Source organism: Aythya ferina (assembly GCF_964211825.1).
Source record: "Aythya ferina genome assembly, chromosome: 2".
Taxonomy (NCBI): Eukaryota; Metazoa; Chordata; class Aves; order Anseriformes; family Anatidae; genus Aythya; species Aythya ferina.
In genome coordinates, this window is record NC_140297.1 from 32,023,371 (window position 1) to 32,044,193 (window position 20,823).

General features: G+C 35.5%; 1 protein-coding gene across 5 annotated transcripts in view; it reads right to left on the reverse strand.

Annotated features, from left to right (window-relative positions):
* Positions 1–20,823, reverse strand: part of SNX13 (sorting nexin 13) — a 74,052-nt gene that overhangs the window by 36,568 nt on the left and 16,661 nt on the right. For all 5 annotated transcript variants that reach the window (XM_084508226.1, XM_084508225.1, XM_084508223.1 and 2 more), the window contains exons 2-9: positions 16,103–16,215; positions 11,197–11,299; positions 6,518–6,607; positions 5,998–6,119; positions 3,704–3,825; positions 3,453–3,554; positions 2,709–2,797; positions 2,257–2,340 (exon numbers count right to left, since the gene is read on the reverse strand). In XM_084508226.1, the coding sequence (XP_084364352.1) occupies positions 2,257–2,340; positions 2,709–2,797; positions 3,453–3,554; positions 3,704–3,825; positions 5,998–6,119; positions 6,518–6,607; positions 11,197–11,299; positions 16,103–16,215 (825 nt within the window). The remainder of the gene's footprint in view (positions 1–2,256; positions 2,341–2,708; positions 2,798–3,452; positions 3,555–3,703; positions 3,826–5,997; positions 6,120–6,517; positions 6,608–11,196; positions 11,300–16,102; positions 16,216–20,823) is intronic.

The following is a 20,823-nucleotide window of genomic DNA, read 5'->3' on the forward strand; positions in this document are numbered from 1 at the left end:
CCAGTTTTAGGATACAATCACCTAGGCACCTGACTGCTTTTTCCCAATACACAGAAAAAAGTTATCAGAATATTAAAAAAAATCAGCTTGAAGTTATCTCTGGCAGACATCTAAGTCCTGCTCAAAGCAGGATTCAATTCAGAGCCTTCATATTAAACTGTGTAAAAGCTTGAATGTAACCTGCTTCACTTTTTTCCATGACTCAAAGGAAAGCTGCTTTTTAAAATTGATGGACGAGTAAAGAATGTAAAAAGGAATTGGAAAAAAAAGAATGAAATAAAGGTCGTCAAGGACACGATAAAAATGTTGGCAAGGTAGGGATAAATTAGAAGGAACAGGGCAAAAGAATCATGCTTGGTAGAATAAATGGACCAAGAAAGAAGAAACATGCATACAGTCCAAATCTGTTTCACTCCTCTCATTTTCAAGAGGTACAGCAAAGCCACCTGGAAAGCGTCATTGTACTTAAAGATCTGCCCCAAACCCATTAACCTTCTTCTGCTATTTCCCATCTCCCATAAATAAAAAAAAAAAAAAAAAAGTAGGCAGAAATTGACCAGAACACTGAAAAGGTTTCAACTTTGCCAAGGGCCCCTGCAACTGTATGTGTTCCCCATGTAAGGGTTTCTTAAGATACAGAATTACAAAAGCAATTAAAACATTCTACTATGTAACCACAACCTAGTGGAATAAAAATTGGGAAATGTCTGAACTAACATCCCCTCAGAAACCCTAATTCTGATACCCTTATAAATACTATTAAGCTATTTTAATGCATACTATCATATCCAGGATTGCAGTCCTAGAATTGGCATAAGATGAACCTAGCCTGCTCTAGGGACTCTCAGGAATTTGTGGAAGTGCAGGAAGCCTGCTGCGCTGCTCACATCATTGGAAACTGCCTTATGAATGCAGCATGGGGATCTCAGGATGGCTGGCAGCTTTACAGCATGCATACACAGGTGGAGAGGGCTGAAGTCTAATGCTGCCTTTAGTATCTAAAGAGGAGTGGCTGAAATCACATTACCCATCTTTCATAAATGCTCATTTTGGTATGGAAACATTGCACCTGGTCTGCACTACCAAAGTGCATTGACATGAGCTGCACAGAGAAAAGAGAATGTAGTGCAGATATCTTTGGTTTAAGTTAATGGAAAAACTTCTAAGAAATATTTTTTTTCTAAAGTAACAGTACAAATAGTAGAACTTTAAACATTATTTTTTTAATGAATATAATGACAAAGAGAACTTGTATTTAACTTCTAATATTATAGTTTTATGTTTGTTTGTTTTTAAGAGAAATAGTATCAGACTATGTATGGTACGCATAGAAATGTAGTATTAAACATCTCATTCTCAAAAATATTTTTTTTTATTTGAGTCTGATTTTATGTCAAAAGTTCCCATATGAATTAGAATTTCAGTCATATCAACTCCTGACCTTAATTTTCTGCAATCATCTTCATTCTGTAAGGCTTGTACTAAATTTTTGGAAGTGTTTATTCTTCCTTTTATTCCCTGAGTATTTACTTCCCCATCTCAAAGAAATTATGAAAAGTAATATTTGGGCCATCATCATAACAGAAAAACTTTATAAAAGCTTCAGAATTCTATCTTTGGATACAGTCGGGGACAGTGCTCAGTAAATAAAGAAAGAGGACAAGTTACAAAAAAAGAATATGTGTAGGAGGATAGGGGAAACAAAAATTGAAATGCTTGGTGCACATGAGCCGCAGTAATTTTTCCATTTCACGTTCCTGCAGAAGCAACGTGAAAACTTTTACATAAAACAGAGGTGGCCAGACTGAAGGAACATTGTACATGTACACCTGAAGCAATTTCACGTTAAGAATTTTTAGTCTGAAATCCAGAGGTGTTTTCAGCATAGTTACTGAATGCACACATTAAGAGTAAGATACACAAATAAAAGTACAGAGGTCTTGCAGAAAGTTTAAAAAAAAAACTTGACTAGTGACATAACAAGGGACAATGAATTTTAAGTGCAAGTTTTAACTTGCATTATCAGACAATAACATTAATTAAAATGTAAATGCTCTATTTACATTATTTTAGTATATACTTTTTTTCTGCAGGTCTATTTAGAGAGATGTCAAAGTAAAGATTTTGTTTCTTCCCATTCAGTTAAATTATTAATAATTAAGGATAATAATAATACCTGCCATGATCACAGAGAACAACGTAAGTAAAGGCTTATATAAAAATATTCTGGAAATATGAAGTCATGATAAATCTTACCATCCATATGACATACTGATTAATATAATCAGGATCACTGAGCTGGTTTATTAATGGAAGAAGAATCCCTCGGGAGAGGATTTCCTGAAAAAAAAAAAAATAATTAATCACTTTAATGTATTTACTCATAAAATTACTAAGTGCGACAATCTAAAAATCACTGTTACCAATGCTAAAGAAAAAGCATGTAATAGCAATTATCATTTAATGGGAAGATATTAATACCTCAAGAAAAACAACATACATTTTTACATGCTTTTCTAGTGTTGCTAGAGCTGAAAAAAACTTGGGAAACATATCAGGCAAACTGTTCCCTGCTATTAAATACTTTTCAAAATTGTTCACTTAAAATAATCTAATGTTAACTTAAAACAATTAAAAAATAAAGTAAAAAATGAGCAGCTTTAAAAATTTTTATGACATCAAAGCAAAGAATTAGGATGACTATTTACCCTGACAAAGTATCGCATGATCTTGTTCTGGAAGTCTCCAGGAGGTAGCAATATATACAGTAAAACCTCACACAGATCCCTTAGGAATCCTAGTGAGGGAGAACAAAACAAAAAACAAACACAAAATTCTCAGCATAATTGTGCATTATATTGTTTTTCATCCTACCTGATAACATAAATACCAACTGATAAATCCTTAAAATAAAATTCAAACATACAGCTATATAGTCCAAGCATTATAGTTACACCTTTCAGACTGAATATAAGCAGCACTGACATAAAATCAAACTGAGGCAGTTCTACAGAGTCATAAAGCCAAGAAAAAAGAGCCATATTACAAGGAATTCCAATATACTTTCTTTCATTAACATATATAGATTGTTTTTCCATCCTGCATACTTTGCCAATAAACTGATTTCCCATGAAATTAAGATTATGGAGTGGTAAAATGGATGAGATATCCAATAAAAAAAAAAAAAAAAAAAGCAAAACAAATATCTTCAAAGCCACCCTTCCCTGTCAGAAAACAGTTTGAAAGTATTTTTTTCTAATGAAAAGATGGATAGCTCCATATATACACACTTAAAATACTAATATGCACAAATCAGAAGAAATAAGACATTGTAAATAATCATGCTTTGAAAGTCACATGCTAAGGCTTCAGTATTTATTCATATTTGTAACTTCATAGTATTTTAATTCAGTCTGCTATACTAAAATAGCTTCAGAAGAATATTGAAAGACCTTCTTCATCTTTGGGAGAAGTGCAGACTAGGTCACGACAGACTTCTTTTTCCATTTCAACTTCAACCTCAAAGAATGTATCTACAAGTTCCTCAGCTTGGTCTACACAAAAGAAAATAAAAGAAAAATTTTTATGTAAAGATCAGAAATTTGAGAGTAAACGATTAATAAAAAAGCCAAATATTTCACACAAGTAAGATGCTTGCCAACTTAATACTCAAAGTAAAAATATATTTCCATCATTATGTTACCTTTCATCTGATCACCTTTCTCTGCTATTCTTTGTTGAGCTTTTCTGAAAACTCGAAGATGAGTGCCAAAGTCATCAACAAGTCGTGTAGTGAAATAAGGCTGCCAGTCTGTTTCCTTTGACCTATCAGAAAAGGGGTGACATGCAAATTAATTAGTTTATCCTGAATACCAAAAGCAATTATAAATTTCTACTTACTTCTCCCTGCCAAGAGCCAGAGTGATAGTAAACATGGAGAAACAAAGAGAAAAAAGCCTCCTGATCTATTCACTGAAAACAAATCAAACGTTGTGAAATACCATTTTAAAACTCACATTTACACATTATTTATGTTTGAATTACTTTAAAAAGTTAACACTGATATCCAGTATTGTATTCTGATTCTCATCATTAGTTTAAAATATCCGTGAAAATAATAATAATAAAATAAAAAAACTCACACAAACTGTCTACAAGCATCTACAACCTAAATGCTCCCCAGGTCTTTTTCTCCCATAGTTTCTGTCATTTTGGAAGGCACATAAAATCATTTTATTCCAAATTTGCAGGATATGCACAAGTAAGAAAACACACATTTCATTTGAAACTACCAACAACCTAATATTATCAGTAATTGATTCCATAGCTTACGTGAGAAGTAGTTGGCATGAATCTCTAAATCAACAGTGCACAGTATTGGAAAATAGTCACCGTTAGATTTGCATAAAACCATTTAATTATTGGTCTAAGACAGATGCGGATATACTGATGTGTTGTCCATGCTTTCCTAAGCAAAGCTGTCTCAAAAGGCCTGTCTCAAAACCCGTTAATCATCGACAATCCAGATCCACAACCCGCACAACAAACAAATCACACAAAAACACTAGGTGGCAGCCTTGCAGCATTCTTCCGTAAGAGGAACTCCAAAAGAAAAAAGAAAAACCTGCAGTACTCGTTCTCTATAGAAATTCACATGCTAAATGAAATTAGAGATTATGGAACTAATCTAAGACTATTACAGCTATAACCAATTGCAGTCATTTTAAATGCACTATATCATTTTCCCTCAATAATAATAATAAGTTACTGCAGGTCAATGGAAATGATATGATTTGTACAGGAAGAAAAAACAATTGCACGGGAATAGTGGCTATTTTTGAAGAGCTGTAATACCGGAGGAAAAAAAAATAAATTAGTTATAACTTGTCCTGCTTTGACACAAAACCAGTGTTTGAAAACGTTCAACAAAATTAACTTCATGAAACAGACAAAAACATTGCAACTGAACAGCCAAATCAATTTCAGGTAAGCACAGTATTGCTTCCCATATGGTATTATTCAGCCTATCTTTTCTGATTTCCAAGTTTATGACATAATGGAAAACCTAGGAAACAGTCAGTAAGATTTTGTTATCACATACTTCTCCTAGCATTAAACCTAGCTCTATATCTTTGATCTTTCTTGCCAGAAAAGCACACTAATCTACATTTTCAAGGTCAGAAGGGGATGACAACACTTGAAAACTTGCTAAGAAGTTTATTATTATTATTTAGGTTACCCACAACCGCTTCTCAAGAGAAAACAGATGATCACTACAGTGGGATGAATGCTTGAAATCATTGCTTATACCCATATACTTCTTTACTAAGTACACATGGTTTCCTAGGCTGAGAAATCAGGCATGCTGAAGATAAACAATTTCCTAAATTTCCTGCTACTTGATTAAGCAACAACTGAAATATATTGGACAATTAACAAACTATCCATTTGTTCTGAACCATGTAAGCTCATTCTTTAAAGAAAAATTACATGAAATCAATATTTTAATTCCCCAGATTGCTACCCCTCTGGAAATACTCATTGCTCTTACATATTGAGGAGCAACACCATTTTTTAAAAGTTACCTGAGTTGATACAGATATTTGAATTAAGGTTTTCAAACTGATTTGTCTTGGGAATTGCTCTGCTGTTTATATGGAACAGACCTGCACAGAAAAAGGTGATGACTCATGCAGCTCAGTGCCTAAACTGCAGAAAAATACTATTTGCTAATCTTAGGCATTGATCGAAATCTTGAAAAGACTATTTTGAAAAGACCATGACTATAAACTTCACCTCCTTTTATTCCTTAAGGGATCAACAAGACTGCAGCTCTCTTGGATTATAACCTTAAAGTACATTAATGTTCTTTCTGTAAAATACAGTGAACTGTACCAACAGATAAATTAAAAATTGTTTAGCTATTACCATACAACCAACAGAGATAACTGTCCACTTGTTTAGTCAGTGTATTGATAAAAATACAAATAAACTTACCTGGCAGAAAACTGAACAAGTGCATACTGAAGAGCCTGCCTGATTTCCAGAAGAAACGATTCATCATCACTTAGTGTGTAATACCAATACTGCACATAGTCTCTCAGGGAAAACTGGATTACCTGAAATTGAACAGGGAAAATAAAGACAAACTAATAAACAAAACAGAACAAAATACAAAACAGCTTCTTGTGCCTAGTAATGCAACAGTAGTCTTCTTAAAAGGTTCACATAGTGAACTCTACCATTACAAAATTGGGAGTGAAACAATAAAAACTCCCATGCTAAAACCTCTCTCATATTGATTCCTGTGAATTCACTACTGCTATGCTGAGTAACTGCAAGATACAGAAAACGGACAAGTATTGCCCAATATCCTAGTCCATCCTGGACGTTTTTCACTTACCACTCTCAACTGTAATTTCTCAACTTCTTTTTGTCTCACAACTACTTAGCTATTACACATTCAAAACTTGGAAAAATAAAAATAATAAATTAAATAGTCCTAGTTATAACTTACCTGTTGCAAAGGCTCATCAATTATATTTGCACCTGTCAGTCTTCTGTCAATCTTAATAGGTCTGGCTTCACGTTTCATTTCTTCTATGCACTTGAAAGAGATTAGGAAATTTTAACTTTGCAGATTTAAGTAGAGCTGGATTCTAAGTATAGCTTCTCATGATACTTTTATACTTCCAATAGTAAATCTGTAAAACTTCTTGATTCTAATCTATGTAGTGCACAAGATCTAATATCCACATTTCTTTATATGGTAAATAACGACAAAAAAAAAATGACCTGCATTACTTCCTGCTTACTGTTTAGAAGCAGGTTTGCTAAAATAACAGATCAGAAGGAAATAAAACTCAAATGGCAGTAAAAGGGCAACGAAGAACAGCAGCACAAGATAATTTATGGGTAAGACTCCATCTTGATACTTGATGATGAGCTTCCTGTGCAGCCTCTGGCAAGTAATTGTACAGGATGTCCCCCCTATCCCTTTTGTTTCTTTATACATCTCAGGTTATTATATATGCCTGTAGAGAAACTACTCTTTGGTACCATCACGACTGGACAGGCAAGTCTTAGAAAAGTAATTGATGAGGATGTAAAAAATTGCTTTATAGAAGGACTTGCAACTTAGAGCAGTTAACTCCAGGTATTACTTCATCAGAGCCAACTTGCAGCAAGCAACATACTGAAAGAAATACTTGTTGACAGTATTTCATTGAGTGGACTAATATGGTGTCCTTCTATAAACTTCTGGTGAAACCTGCAATTAACCCCTTTATTTTCTGGAAAATAACAACACAACAACCTACATTACTGTTCAAAGAAAAAAAAAAAGTTTTCTTTTTTTTTTTTTCCCCATTTTCTCTAGAGAACGGAGTGAGTTATGGCTGTATTGGGACATAGAATTAACAAAAAAACATAAACGTAAAAATGATAAACAATACACCCAGTGTTTCTATTCTACTTGATTTCTCCTAAGTATCTCTCATTCAAACAAGTTCACATTCAGTGAATGGTGGTGAAATACAAGGCCAGAAAACGTTTCTGTTTTCAACTAACAAGGAAGTATTTGCTGTTGCAAAGTTCTACGTACTTTTAAGGGCAAGGGAACAGTTTGACACTACTTCAATACGTAAAAAGTTGACTCATATTCAAACAATATTCCAGCTATATATTTATGAATTTGCAAAACATTTTTGTCTTGACAGTATCAAAAATGCCAAAACAGTGCAGAATGGAATGATTATATATTGCTAAATGGTTAAAATTGCCAAAATAGTTTAAAAAGTGAAGTCTGAAATTTGAGGATTGCATGCACAAAACCACATTTGGAAAACAGAGGGAAAAAAAAAAAAAAAAAAAAAAAAAAAAAAAAAAAAAAACAGCCACAAAGAAAGAGAAAAAAAGAGAGAAATAGAATATGCAAGGTTAGTTGGTAAAATCTGAATGCTTATAGGCGCTTAAGATTCATGTTTGGGTCTTGTCCTCCAAAATTCATCTTGTCCAACCTTCTGCTCAAACCAGAGCCAACAACAAGGTTACACCATTCTTACACATTCCTTTTTCTCCAGTGAAAGTTTTATGTATTTGCAATACTAAGTAAATAATCTTCCATCAAACTTACATAATTTCCCCTTAATGCACAGCATTCATTATATATATAACAAGCAACATCCATGCAAACATATCTGTACTAAATCCTGTGTTGTAAGTTCTCTAGAGCTTGCTGCACTCTACACATTACTTTATTCACATTTTGGTGCTCTGAATTGTAACCCTTTTCTTTAAAATAAAGCATTTGAACATTTATTTTCAATTAAAGAAAAACAAAACAGAACAAAAGAAAAACAGCACCAAAATCATAGAATCACAGAATGGTTGAGGTTGGAAAGGACTTCTGAAGGTCATCTAGTCCAACCCACCTGCCAAGCTCGGTCACCTAGCACATGTTGCACAGGATGGCATCCAGGTGGGTTTTGAATATCTCCAGAGAAGGAGACTCCACAGCCTCTGTGGGCAACCTGTGCCAGTGCTCTGTCACCCTCACAGTAGAGAAGTGCCCCCTCAAATTCATCCAGAACTTCCTGTGCTTCGGTTTGTGCCCGTTGCCTCCCGTCCTGTCACTGGGAAAAACTGAAAAGAGACCGGTTCCATCCTCTTGACACCCTCCCCTCAGATATTTATACACATTGATGAGGTCTCCCCTCAGTCTTCTCTTTTCCAGGATAAACGGGCCCAGTTCTTTCAGTCTGTCCTCATATGACAGGTGCTCCTGCCCCGTGATAACCTTCATAGCCCTCCTCTGGACTTGCTCCAGTAGCTTCATGTCCCTCTTGTACTGGGGATCCCAGAACTGGGCACAATACTTCAGGTGTGGCTTCACCAGGGCTGAGTAGAGGGGCAGATTCATCTCCCTTGACCGGCTAGCAACTCTCTTCCGAATGCACCCCAGGATACCGTTGGCCTTCTTGGCCACAAGGGTACATTGCTGGCTCATGGTCAGCCTTCTGTCCACCAGGACTCACAGGTCCCTCTCCACAGAGCTGCTCTCCAGCAGGTCAGCCCCCAACCTGTACTGGTGCTTGGGGTTATTCCTCACTAGGTGCAGGACCCTGCACTTGCCCTTGTTGAACTTCATGAGGTTCTTCGCGGCCCAATCCTCCAGCCTGTTGAGGTCCCTCTGAATGGCAGCACAGCCCTCGGGGTATCAGCCATTCCTCCCAGTTTTGTGTCATCAGCAAACTTGATGAGGGTGCACTGAATTCCATCCTCCAGGTCAGTGATGAATAAATTGAACAGGACTGGACCTAGTACTGACCCTTGGGGGACACAACTAGCTTCAGGCCTCCAACTAGACTCTGTGCTGCTGAGCACAACCCTCTGAGCTCTGCCATCCAGCCAATTCTCAATCCTCCTCACTGTCCACTCATCCGTCCCTCACTTCCTGAGCTTGTCTATGAGGATGTTATGGGAGACAGTGCTGAAAGCCTTCCTGACTGCCTTTGAGAAAAAGAGCTTCCTATAAAGAATCCACATCTTCAGATTACTCTTCCAACTGAAAAGCTCAACTAAAATAGCTAATGCTGTATTAACAGTGACAAAAAAAGAGATGCAGAACGCTACTGTAGAAGATAAGTAAATATTAACTGGAGGACAATTTCAAATAGCATTTAGTATGAAGGTTTGTTTTTTTTCTGTTTCTGTTTTTTTCTGACTTACTACAAAAAATTCCATAGATCGGTCAGTATTGGTAGCATAATAAAAGTGACATACGTGCACCAATAATCCACACTCAAAACCAGAAGTACTAAATTTGCAACCATTGTACAAAAAAAAAAAAAAAAAAAGACATTTTATTCTTTCATAAAGCAACTAGAGCATACATACATATAGGGATCAAAAATCATTAAAAAAGATTCAGACACAAAGTCTAAAAGACAGAAAAAAACTGTTCATAAATCTACTCTCAAAAAACGTTAGACATAAGCAACACTTCACAGTCACTATAAGCATTGTAAGCCATATAGCACCAAGAACTTTAGTCTCCTAAAATCAGGTTTCATTAATGGAACCAAATCATTAGTTTGCTGACTCCTTTCTCAATAGTGGCAATAAAGTCTTAAATTTTTCATTTAGACCAATAAATTTACTCTCAGCTTTCAATATACTTCAGACCCAGACATCTCAGTTACATGCACACACAAATTGTGATTAGAAAACATACTGCTGAATCACAAAGCACATTTCTTTACACGTGCTGCTGATAAGAAAGTTGAAACCTCATCACAGACAACATGAAGTGTAGTGACCAACTGTCTGACAGCTGAAAGATGTTTCAACAAAATATTTGTGAGATTAAACATCTTAGTGTAACTAGCAATTTTTAGGTTTGTTTTCTCTATACTAATGAGTTCAAACCAATTAGGCCAAGATCCACCTGCCAAGACATATAGATTCATAAACCAGGAATTGCTACGAATTCCACATCTTGGCTATTAGGAGCTCATTCTATACTACAGAGATGCAGATTAAGCCAATTAGGATGCCTGAATTTATGTCTATCTACCTGGTAACATTTCAGAAAAGAAGATGACAAAGTTGGAAAGTGGATCACGCTGCTCCTCCATTTGTGTATGCATTTCCATGATTTTTGCTTGGCCTTACATAAAACGTTGGTCAAAGATAAGAGCTTCTCCCTCCCTTAAGTACTCTAAATCTGGACTTTATCAAGGAACTCACTGACCACAAAGAATCAAAATTGTCAAAACTACAGACCCAAGGATGGAAGAATCATAAGTAGTCACAACAATCTTGCAAGAAAAATCTGGAAGGAGACACCACCTCCCCCCCCCCCCAAAAAACAAAAAAAAAAGGTCTAGAAAATAATAGTAATTTCTAACATATAGCATTAGACAGTTGCACCTTACTCTTTTTGCGTAATGAGTAACAATAATTGAAACAAACTTTCTATAAATGCTTTAAAAGCCTATATTTCGAAAAGGAAAAATCATGCATTGCAATTTCATACACAGTTTAATAGCTGAATCAAAACATAAAAGCAGGATCATTTATTTTGGGAAATGGGTACATTTTTAATTTTTAGAATAACACTGCTAATCAGTTTGAATCTAACTTTCAAAGCTATGAAGACTGATTTACAAGTTAAGGTCAGTAAAGTCTCCTTACCTTAGGGATCCCAACTGATGTACAGGGAAGAAATGAATGTTCACACTGCTCAAGGTATCTTTCTGAGTTGCTTTTTCCAAATAAAAGAGTAACCACAAAACCCCTAAAATTGAAAAAGAAAGACAAGCTAGAACGATCTTTCCAATCCCCACCCTTTAGAAAACATTGCACAGTGAGGTACAAAATTCCAATACTTGACTCTCACCATTGACTACCATAGGACAGGGCTCTTTCAGTGTAGTATGCTACTCAAATTAACTGACACAATACAGTATGAAGTTTTCCAGTCTTCTGTTCGCATTCTTAACATCATGTTATCACTTAGCAAATGTTTATAGTCTATACTACAGAGCCTGCTACCTAAGAAGAACCTTTTAGCGCATGCTGCCTATGCTCCCAAATATTAGAAGAGTGAAAAAGGGGTACATGTACAGGCTACTCTGGTTGCATTTGTACAAAGATGCTTTTACTTCAACACTGTGCAGAAATAATGTCTTTACAGAGATATTTAGACCATGACATTGTGGTAATAGTCACAAAAGCACCAGAAAGAAACTGATGTAGTAAGTGTAGAAAGTAACTACTGATTACATATATTATTACATATATTTAAATGAGAGGTATAAAGTTTTCGATCTGGAATTCATATTAAGCTGAAAAATAAAGTAAAAATCAATAGTCCTATCAAGCTACCTAAGAACAGAGAGGCAAAGTTCTCCTAGAAGAAAAAGTAAGTTAAACACAAGGTATTGAGGTTTTGTTATTTAATTCAGCATATAAATTCTAAAAACAAGCATACTCCTGGGCCATTTATTTAAAAAAAAAAAAAATGTTATATTAGAAATTCATTACCTTTTCCCCCCTCACAATTCCTCAATACTATTTAAGTTACGACTTGTAACAGGACAGCAGCTACTTTTATTATTGTTTTCTTTGTAATATAATGAAAGCACGATGGAAAACAACCACTCTAAGAAGCTCAATTTTTCTGCAACAGGAATAATTTATGGCTTATGACACAGGGAACAAAAACAAAAACAAAGCTAGTTTTAGGAAGAAATGGATGAAAACCTAAAGGCTGTGCCAATTATAGCATAACTGAAGGAGGAAGCCTTTGAAAAGCTGAGCATGAAAAACAATGAGAAGCCGCTGTTGCTCAAGACTAGTCTTGGGATGGCTAAACATGCACAGCAAGCAAATATCAAAAGTATTCCATTTAAAGGACAACTGACCAATGCTCGTGGCCACAGGATCTCATAAGGCTGTTCCAGGCTAGAACATGCTGAAATCACACTTTTTAATATAGGTTGCTCTTGATAAATTATATTCTTACTCTTATGATAAGAATCTAGTTCCTAACCAACGCATCTGAATTCACCAGATGTATTCCATTTGAAAGTTTTAATTCCCAAGCTGGGGACCACTCTTTTCAAGTACTCTAGTGCTCAATAATTCAGAAGTAGGGAAGTGGTCATTTATATTGTAACAACTCCAGGACGGGGGGAAAAAAATAAATAAATAAATTATTATGGGTAATTTGATAATGTAGAAGAAAATTTCACTTGATATTCTGACTCCCTTACAGCCTACAGCACCATCTTTATATACCAATCCCAAATACTTTCTACATCTACATGTGAATGAAGGACAACAAATTAAAAAGAAATAATAATTAAAAGCTGTAATTGCTTTTCTGCTCCAGATGCTTCCAGATTGCTTTAAAATCGTAACACCAACATTGCTTTTAGCATCATAATCCAGTTCAAGGACAAAAGCTTGTTTTAAAACTTAACAACTTAGCATAGTGAAACTAATATTGTGTTTTGTTTTGTTTTTTATTTAAATGTTTGGGTTTGTTTTATTTATAACCTATCATTTTTCCATTAGAAACCTCAGTCTGCTTTTAAAGAAGACAGTACTCCCAAAATGCTTTTTTTTTTTCCCCCCCAAAAAAATGGTTTTAACTTCAACCATATAGTAGTAACTTGTAGGAGAAAGGAGGGGAGAAGTACTTCCTTTAATTCAAAAGGATCAAAACCTGGCAAGTAACTAGCTGTAGACTATGACCATTCAGTATAGCTGTTAGTTAATCAGAAGCTTCCAGTGCAAATGCTTATCCAATTCATCAAGAGGATATTCAATCCAGTAAATGAAAAATCAGCATAGTCTTTTCTAAAATTGAATAGAACAGAAAAAGAACAAGACTAATTTATTTAAAGTTATTTTTTTCCAGATTATTGGAAGACCAGCTTTTCACAGGGATGGATTAACAACAGAACAATGGTGAAAGGCAGAAAAGTGAGGACTACAGATTTATCTTTTTCCTATCAAGTCTGAAAAGTGACAATGTCAGCTGAATGGCTTTGTGGAAGTCAATAAGCAGCTAGCTTCAGAACCAGTCTGGTAGGAATTAGAATAATCAATGTAGGCGGCCAGACACATATACATGGATATTATTAAAAAAAATAAATAAAAAAATAAAATAAAAAAAAAGTGTAATTATCAATACTTAACACAATGGAGCAAATTCCTTAAATGTCATAGTGATTGCTGGTCCAATAAATGTTAGTTATGACAGTATCAGAAGCTTAAAGCTGCTGGCAGAGCCACAGATCACATAATTTCTATTTTACTTCTTTAGGATGCAAAGAGGGAAGTAGAGAGAGTAAGGTAAGAAACACACATGAAACATACATGGTACAAAGAAAAGATGGGTAAAAGACAGGCCCAGCATCAGGTTAACAGATTTGCATCTATACTTGAAGTAGAGGCAACAAATATTTTATGAAGCTTAACACCTTGTAATAGTCTTGGCTATACAGGTTAAAGAAACGGTATCTATCTCTTGCCTCCTGTTTGGGGTGGAAAGATCCCAATTGCCTTAGTGATGAGTTATCAAACCCCAAAATTTAGCTTTTTTGTTATCTTTTGTAAATCAATCCTAAAGCAAAACAAAATTAAACAAAGAAGACTTTTGATTTAAAGCTTTTGTATAGACACACAAGTATCCTTCTATGCATACAAACACAGTTGCATGCTTACTACAGGCTAACTGTGCAGCAGAAAATACACATATTAAAAAAAAAAAAAAAAACAAACTAGATAGCACACAAAAGAAGTGAAACAGTAGAAACAGATAACATTGATACAGCTGTGGCATCATCGTTTTCCTTCACAACTCACTGGCACACAGTATAAACATTAAGGTCATTATTAAGGATGCAACCAACTATAGTTCAATGTCTCCTGTTTGAACTGCAAAATGGGACAAAAGTAGGCTCCCAGCTAGCGTAAGTCTGAAACCATTGATATAAGCCACCATTTGTGAACAAGTGTAACCAGCTAGAAAACTGTGTGCCAAACAGGATAACAATTCAAAGTATTAAGATAAAGTTACAGTATGAAAAGCCACATCCAAAATTGTTACTTTGCTCCACATAAGGGTATAGTAGTTTCCTTAATGCTCGTGCTAAACATGAACCAAAATTAGATTTTTATTTTCTTAATTTACATAACTGACGTTATATCATTGCTAATCATAGGTGAAAAAGCTATAAACAAATATTAATGTTATAAGGTAAGAGGAATAGGACCAAGTGTTTTGCATAACTTTGCATGGGAATTAACTCACAAAGAAAAGCAGGCAAGAATACCTTTAAAATAAATCTATTTGACCTAGTTGGTACTCCTGATTCTGTATGTTGACTGTTACAGGATGCGTCACACATCTGACAAGATTAACAGTGTAAAAAAAGGACCAGACTACAGCCTTAGCCGAGAAGACATGCATTTTAAGCTAAAGCTCTACTAGAAGGGCTAAGACTTCACATCTGTCTACATACATAAACATGTAATAGGAAAATGGATACAAATTTTGCTTTAACAAAATTTAACAGTACCACAAGATGATTTTAGTTTTAAAATCAATGTTCAGTAACTAGCTACAAAAATGAACCAAGTTGCATTGATGGACAAACAGCCAGCAAAATATGCCAGTCATACATGTATCAAGATTCGAGAAGACAAAAGCATTTACTTAAAAACTAATTTAACTCACCAATCTTGTAAACTGACTACTCTGCATTCTCAGACAGGGAATTCCAAGTTTAACCCAAGTTCAAAACCCAAGCATAGCATCTCCAATTCTAGACACTAAACTGTATTGCACTTTTTGGAATGACAGAGAAGTGTACTAATATTATTTACCGTATCAAATAAGAAAGCTAAAAGGGTGTTTCAAAGAGGAGAAAAAAAAAAAAAAAGATAGCCCAAACACTCTCATTAGAAGTCAAGCAGGTTGTGGAAAACCAAGAAATATTGCTGTCCTGCAGAAGAGATGGATGAATGAGAGGACGGAGGAATATCTCACCTCTCATTTAGACCTGGTATTAAAAATAAAGGTTATAAGACAGACATATACAATGTAAAAATAGTGCTAAGGACAATAAAAATACATTGTTTGCTCCCTTCCTGTCCATAGGATAAAGTATCTACAGTTGCTAATCTGATTTACTTGATGAAAGTGTTGCAAGATATGTCAATAAACCCAGAAAAACACCTGCTCACTGTCCTCATGAATGAAATAACAGTGGTGTTAAGTGAATATTTGTCCTCTTAACATCTCTTATATATAGCTCTTTTGCTTTTTTTTTTTTATTTTATTTTTATTATTATTATTTTAAATTAGTCACCTTTTCTGCCTTGGCAAATGTATCATAAGCAATATTCTACAGGAAAAAAAATCAAGAGTAAAATTTAAGATCAAGAAAAACAACTTGGGTCACAAAGAGATGCTTAAATGTGGATGTGATTACATAGAAGTCACTACAGATTTTCAGAGCAAACTGCTAATATACGCATTAAAATTTAATCTCACTTATAAAAAAGCAGTAAGTAGTCTACTTACCCACCCACGAAGCAGAGGATATAAAATGCAAAGTAAAATATAGCAAAGGGTCCAAAAGTTATTAGAAAAAGCACAACACCAAGACTTCCCCATCCCCATATGGAAAGACTGGTCTGTAAACAAGAACACATAGAAAAAGTATTATTAATATTTTTTACAACTTTAAAGTCTCCAGAGCAATATTTGTAGTTTATTAAAAACTTGATACATTTTAATTGTGTAGGAAATGACACTTTGCTTGATAAAATGAAAACACTAAGTAAGAAGTGCATATTGCTACCAACTTACATCGCGAGCCAGCAGTCTGCTTTAGCCTTTAGAGCCTTTTTCCGTTATCTACTGTTGGGCATCTCTCACTTCACATGCAACTATTACCCATAAAGTGTCAACTTTCTTCTCTACATTTATTTTTTACACACTTGTTTCTTGAAATACTTTCTTCATGTGAAATTCTCCACTACTTCCAAGAAAAATACAGACTTCACAAGAGAAGAGGAAAATATCAATACAATCACATTAACATGACTAAACATGTAATTTTCACAGCCAAGCAATGCTGTATCTTCATTAGATGATGCACTGGTCAGCCAGTGCATCAAATACTGGGTATAAACTTACTTTTTTCTTGAAAAGAGAGAAGGAAACTTAAACTGATTATTATACTGACAATTCTTGTTAGCAGAGAAATCAAGAGCATTCAAACAATTCTCTAGTATCTAAAAAGGATTTTGCTTTAAAATAGTGAAATTTAATACAAAAAAGAAGAGAGACCCCATGGCAGGACAGATTCTTTGGCACTGGGGGGTAGACAAAAGCTGTTTTGAAAGCACCCAGTGCAGCTGAAGTCAACCACAAGAGCAGCTGTGGATTTGGTGGTTTCTTAGGGCTGATGCCTGCCATAACTCCGCAGACAAAACTCACCCTGCAGTGAGATGTGGGACATTGTGCAAGCACATGCACATACATATGTATATGCACACACTTAATCTCTCTCTCTCTATACATATAGATGTATACCTGTAAAAACATGTATGCATGTGCGTGTATACTTCCAAAACTCAAGGTAGCGAAAACCAACTGCGCGGAGCTACAACGGCTTTGGGCCCTCACGGTGCTGCAATGTAGCCGGAGAGTGTATAAACTTAATTCAGCCTAGTCTACAGTTCAGTATGGAAAGCATGTTTCAGCCAAGGCTCAGAAGTGTGAAACTGATAATGACAAGTATTTATAGGCCACCAAAACTGTTCCAGCTCTATGGTTCTCAACTTTTCTTTTTTTGCTGGTGTCTAATTTACGCCTTTCCTACCCGTGATCAAATGACACCCTGATGGAAACTCAGACAACTGCTATGTCAACAAGTAACACTAAGAAAGCACTTAAATAAACTCGTCTTGCAGTTTGACATTTAGAAAACAAGCAGAAATTGAACACCAGATTTGCAGAGAGCCCTTTTTTAAAGCTTTTAAGAGGAGGGATGAGGGGTGCTTGCCTACATTTCTTATTTCTCCTAAGACTATTTAGATTTCACCTTTCCTTCTTAGGCACAGAATTCAGAAAAAAACAACTTCCTGACACACACACACACACAGAGAAGTTTTTGGAATCCTATAAACAATGAACAGTAATAAAAAAAAATAAGGTTCCTACATAAAGCAGTCTCAGTTCTTTTCTGAAAGGAAGACATCGGGCTGCCCAAAAGCAAAATCATAGCTCTACAGACAGATTGTTTCACGGATATACACAGTAATCACCAGAATTATCTAATTCTTCCTGTTTTATTACGAGTTTAATAGAAAGTTGAGATTGGATTCTGTTTTCTTCCTAGTTAAAGCTTTTTAGCAAGAGATGGAGAAGTTATATTGGCTTTTTGTTTGGAATTTGGGGCTGGAAAAATACTACACTCACCTGCTTACTTATTTGTTTAAATTAAAGTGTCGCAGCTCAAAAACTGAATTGAAATTCAATTCTCTTTCGGCTGAAAAAGTGCAATGCCTTTTTTAAGTGATACTAACCATCCAATTCAAACAGCTAAAACGCTGAAGAACAGCGTTACAATAAAATAAAAAAAAAAAAATCTTGGCCACAGCTGAGTAGAAGATTCTTTCAACTTCTAAGAAGTAAATACAGCAGTATTTTGAGAAGATAAAGAAAACAAAAGAGACACCAATACAAAAAAAATGGCAAATACAATAGAAGTGCCATGAGCTCTCATCATACATTCTCATTATGCATCTACATTCTAATACACAAAGACGATTCCTCCAATTGATGCCCTCAGAAATACGTACATCCTAAAACTTCCACAGAGCACTACCCACCACAGGAAGATATGCATGGAGAAGATAACATTTAATCACGATTTTTTTTATATCATAATATCAGTATGCTTAATGGCATTATTCAAAAAAGTTGAAGTACCAAATATGGGATAAGCACTCTAAATGACTTAACAAAACTTAATTAAACTAGATAGCAGGGTGCATATTCAGGGCTGGATGAATGCATAATTAACAAAGAAAGTTCTCTAACTCTAATAGATAGAACAGTGACCTTTTGTCCTACACCCTAGCTTTGCAATTTAGCATATGGCTACAGAGATTCAAATCTCATTTGGTATTTTAATAGGATTTCTTAAAACTCGTACAACTCAGTACACTGCAGTAAGTACAACAGATACTGGCCCAATTCTTATATACTTTAGACACGTGGTGTATAGTCTTGAATGTCTCTCTCAGAAATCCACAAAAGGATGCAGCGATGAGAAAAGGTTCCATTCAGGCTGACTGCAAATAAAGGTTCCTGTAACCTCACACTTCTTAAAGGGCCATTAGCAGCATGACTCCCAAAGAAAATTGAAATCTAAATTTCCTTTACCACATCAGAAGCAACTATGAAAAGCAAAGAAAGTCCTAATATTACTCAAATATGACTATGCAGCTGGTACTACCTTAGTAGAAAGTAAGGTGAAACTAGCTGGGGTATTAAAAAAATAAAAAGTCATACCCCCATACGTAGAACTTCTTTCCAAATAAGCTGTATTTATAAAATATATATATATATATATAAAAAAATAACAAATTGAATGAAGCTTTGTCTAGTCCTACTGAAGCTAGCTGTAAGGTATTTGTCACTCTCAACAGAAAGAGTACACCAATCTCATGAAGATGCCATAACACTGGCATTTAAGTAGCAGCTCCCCAAAACCCCTTAAAAGAAGCAGAAGTGTCCCCTGCTGGGAGCACACCCTTCCAAACCAAACTGTCAAAGTTTCAGCTACTGCATTTCAAGCAACTCTGGTCAACTGCCTAGGGCTGAAGAGATAGTATTGGCCTTAATCCTATGGGATGCACGTACGTGTGCACACTGTGTGAGCGCACAGGCACACGTAGACAAAGACTCTTTGTTCCAGATGAACAATGCTTCCACCTCATCAGCTGGACATGCACTGGTTTACCATCCCTACAAGATGCCATATGTTCACCCCACCATCGCAGCTCCCTCTCTTGCGTGTCTTAACTCTTACAAAGAAAGAGTTCTGCAGCGTATTTGTAAGGTCATACCCATGAGAAGCTAATGCAGCACCACAGAAGATACAGTCGTCTTCTTCCATGGACTGGAATTGCTTCAGCAAAATAAACATCAAATGCAGTAAAGGGCTGTCTGCAAGTCAAAAACTGTGCACCAGAAAGCCTCGTTAGTTACAAGTCAGGTGAATATTCACAACCTTGATTCAGGCAATGCAGATGACAACACTATCAATGACACATGGCTTTTTTTGGACTAAGCTTTGTTCATTTTTCCCCACTCAATGTACCCCCCCCCCCAAAAAAAAAAAAAAATAAAATACAGATACCTACTAAAACAAGTACTTAAACTTGCTTTCTTATATACCTCTGCTTTTCCTGTTTGGCTTCTGCTTTCAAATTAACGCAGCATTTTGTTATTTTGTATTGTTGTAACAGGCTCCTGTTGCACACCTACAGCTGATACAACTGAGCCCAGACTGACTATGTCACCATCCATGCAGGATTTTGTCTATATCCATAAGATTCACTGCCTAGAAATTACGTACAGTTTATAGACTAGACAGACAGTCTTAAAAAAAGTTTAAGAGAAGAAATATCCCACTGTAATTTAGTATGCAAGTAGTTATGCACGTGATAGTCCACTACTTACGAATTAGCTAGATTATTTTGCAAGCGAGTCAAGCAGGAGCATGGCAAGGTTTGAATGTACCAGCCACAACAGCAATGAGTTACTACAGCAGCATACGTAACTACTATGCTTTTTTTTTTTTTTTTAAACTATACTTTAAAGTAGCTTCAGTGGGTTTCTTGTTCATTTAGTCCAGTAGACAAGCTTTCAGAGCTTTGCTTCTAACCCACCTTTAAGCAAAACCCTCAGCCCTGATACAGCTTTCATTGAATATTTGCTGAGGAAAGTACAGCTGTGCTCATTTTGCATTTAAACTGATGCCATCAATTTTTGTCTGCAACTGCAACTGACAGATACCTAAGTGCTTCTTCTTTCATGCAAAAACAGCTCCAGATGTCCAGTGGACAGATGCTCCTTTCTTCTCGCCTTCCCCTTTGCCACCAAGCAGCAGACACTTTTGTGTCTTTCAGAACAGACAGACAAAATGGCTGGAAAGGCTGGGCTCGGGAAACACCTACTTGTCCATCTACAGCTTTGGTAGAAGACTACTCATACGGCACAGCTGT